The sequence below is a fragment of the Adiantum capillus-veneris genome, chromosome 13 (genome assembly GCF_014529385.1).
Source record: "Adiantum capillus-veneris isolate H3 chromosome 13, ASM1452938v2, whole genome shotgun sequence".
NCBI classification, from domain to species: Eukaryota; Viridiplantae; Streptophyta; class Polypodiopsida; order Polypodiales; family Pteridaceae; genus Adiantum; species Adiantum capillus-veneris.
The window spans coordinates 24861286-24863760 of NC_140943.1; the positions used below are offsets into that span (position 1 = coordinate 24861286).

A 2475-nucleotide genomic window follows, 5' to 3' on the forward strand; every position below is an offset into this window, starting at 1 on the left:
TTGGGTGCAACAACATCCACAATAATTCGGTCGACAGATTCACCCTTGTTAGCATCTCTACCTTCTCGGCCGGAGGATAATGTACCATGCCCGGAGGGCTTCAACATATTTCTCTCTTCTTAATTTTAAGACTCTTACAAGGTCGTGTCACCCACGATATGCAACATCTTGGCTCCACTCCTGTGGCTCCCTTTGACATGTCCGTTGTCCTCATGTTAGAGCCTCTTGACTTCCTTTGGAGTTGTCCCACCTACCCTAATATGCAATGCTCTATTTTGTAGAATGTGAACAAAGTGAAATACCAGTGTGCACCTACCTTAGCACCCCACAAGGTATCCACCTCCAAGGGGTGACTGGGTTGTTGTTTGCTACAACTAACAACATTGTGCCACTTTGGAAAAGGCAAATATCGGGGTCCCTAGATTCATTAACAAATTTGGTTTTGAAGGGGTTTGGCAAGGAAAGTCTAGAAACCATTTGGAGAAACACTAGCTAAGGCGAGAGGGTCCTCAAGTTCGACCGTCATTTCACCAGCTATAAACAAAACCCTTATAAAAAAACTCTCTCAAAGAGTTCATGCCGGCATGGACTATTTCAAATAGTTTCAGATCCTCTCTCTCTCTCTCTCTCTCTTTGAGTTTTGAAAGTTCTCCCTCTCTATCTCTAGACTCTCTCTCTCTCTCTCTCTCTTTCTAACGAGAGAGAGAGAGAGAGAGAGAGAGAGAGAGAGAGAGAGAGAGAGAGAGAGAGAGAATTCCCTACTAGCTCATTTGGGTACCCATTTTAGACCACAAAAATGGTTACAGACTTACAAGGAGCACTAGTGGCCTATGAGCTAGCTTTCCTTAAAGTGTTGCAAATATTAATTGCAAGCTCGTGTCTTTGCAAAGCCAAGTCCTTCAAATTGTTGAAACTTTCTTGAGTGAAGCGGACTTATCAATAGCCCATGACCCTTGACATCTGTGAGACAGGTTGCCGAAAGGAGACGACAATGAATGTTGAAGAGGCTCATGTGGCATGCTCAAGATGGTGCTAAGGTTTGGGCAAAGCAGATCCGGCATGAAGGGGCTCATTAGGGCTGCATGTTGGAGCTGACTCAACAAAAGCGGCCATGGTAGGCTAGTGGCTAGTAGGACGAGAAGCTGATCCGACACTGCATGAAGTTTGATAACGATCCTAGCTACCTCAACTGAGTAATCAAGAACTAATGACAAAGCAAGTGACAGATAGAGTGAGCATAGAACAGAGACACTTGCTCTTCACCCCGTCTTGCTGATAGATACGAACTAGCTGCTACTCCCCTCCATGCATGAGCCGTTGAGCTAGCGACTGCAGCCTTTAGTGAACTGAATGCGAGGTAGTGAGGGGATCCATGGCTGCCAAGTCGACACACAAGATTTTATGCAATCGTAGCCGTCCCCCCCCCCCCCCCCCCCCCCTCCCCCCCTTCCCCCCCTTGTCTCTCTCTCTCTCTCTCTCTCTCTCTATATATATATATATATATATATATATATATATATATATATAAGTACTACCTCTTCTGAGGACAGAAGCCCTCGGAGGACACAAGGTGAGTTCTAAGTGCCAGCAAATAGCAACCACCCAAACTTCAACCTCTAGTAGTCAATTATGGAGTTTACAAAATTCTCTCTTTGGGGAGTGCACATCCTTCCAAGTGCATGCTACGTGGGTCTGTATTGAAAAAAGATTTGATGTGCGGGTGAGCCATCCCTCCTGACTGCAGACCCCGCCTACTGGTCACCTTGGCAACCCCAATTCTTTGTAGCATGCGGCCACCCTCTAGAGTATAACCTGCACAATGCGCAAAAATGCATGATTACCTATGTGTATTAGAGAAGCAGGCGATCAGGAGAAGAAGAAGAAGAAGAGAGTTTTAACATCGTAGGAAACTATCCCAAGAGACCTTAAAGATCTGGGAGAAGCTAGCAGAGATAGGGGAAAGAGTAGAGCTGGGGAGAGGGGAGCCATTAATGATGAGCTGCTTCCGGGAGGAGCCCAACTGCTTGCGCTGAGAGAACCGTTTGTAGTTGATGGCGCCTTGCTGGTGAGGGCTTCCACCTGCGCGCATGCGCAGCTCCATCTTTAGTCTGCGATACCACACACTCGGCGTCATTGCCCGCATCTTCAATCGTAATTTGCCCATGATTTATACTCTCTCTCTCTCTCTCTCCCCCAGCTCTCTTCAAGAGGGAGAATGCCTCTCACATACCTCGCACACAATAACACCTTCAATCGAACAGAGGGAAGCCCATTTTTCCAGTGCGGAAACCGAATTAGTCCCCAATTGGGAAGAGGGGGAAACACAGTACTTTGACAATTCTGCAACTCACTCCGCCAATCCAGGGCCCGCCGCACTAGAGCAGCCCCCTTGTGCGTCAGAGACACAAAGCCTTCAAGACAGAGTCTCCGAAAAAACAGAATCCCTTTCTAAAGCTCCCTCCATTGATACCCCAT

At 47.2% G+C, this 2475-nt stretch overlaps 1 protein-coding gene across 1 annotated transcript; it reads right to left on the reverse strand.

Annotated features, from left to right (window-relative positions):
• Positions 1-1670: 1670 nt before the first annotated feature.
• Positions 1671-2475, reverse strand: LOC147443716 (uncharacterized). The gene is made up of 3 exons (XM_086528033.1): positions 2471-2475; positions 2231-2425; positions 1671-2108 (listed from the first exon to the last, which is right to left on the reverse strand). Exons 1-3 carry the CDS (start codon positions 2473-2475, stop codon positions 1895-1897), a joined length of 414 nt encoding a protein of 137 aa, XP_086384159.1. The 3' UTR covers positions 1671-1894.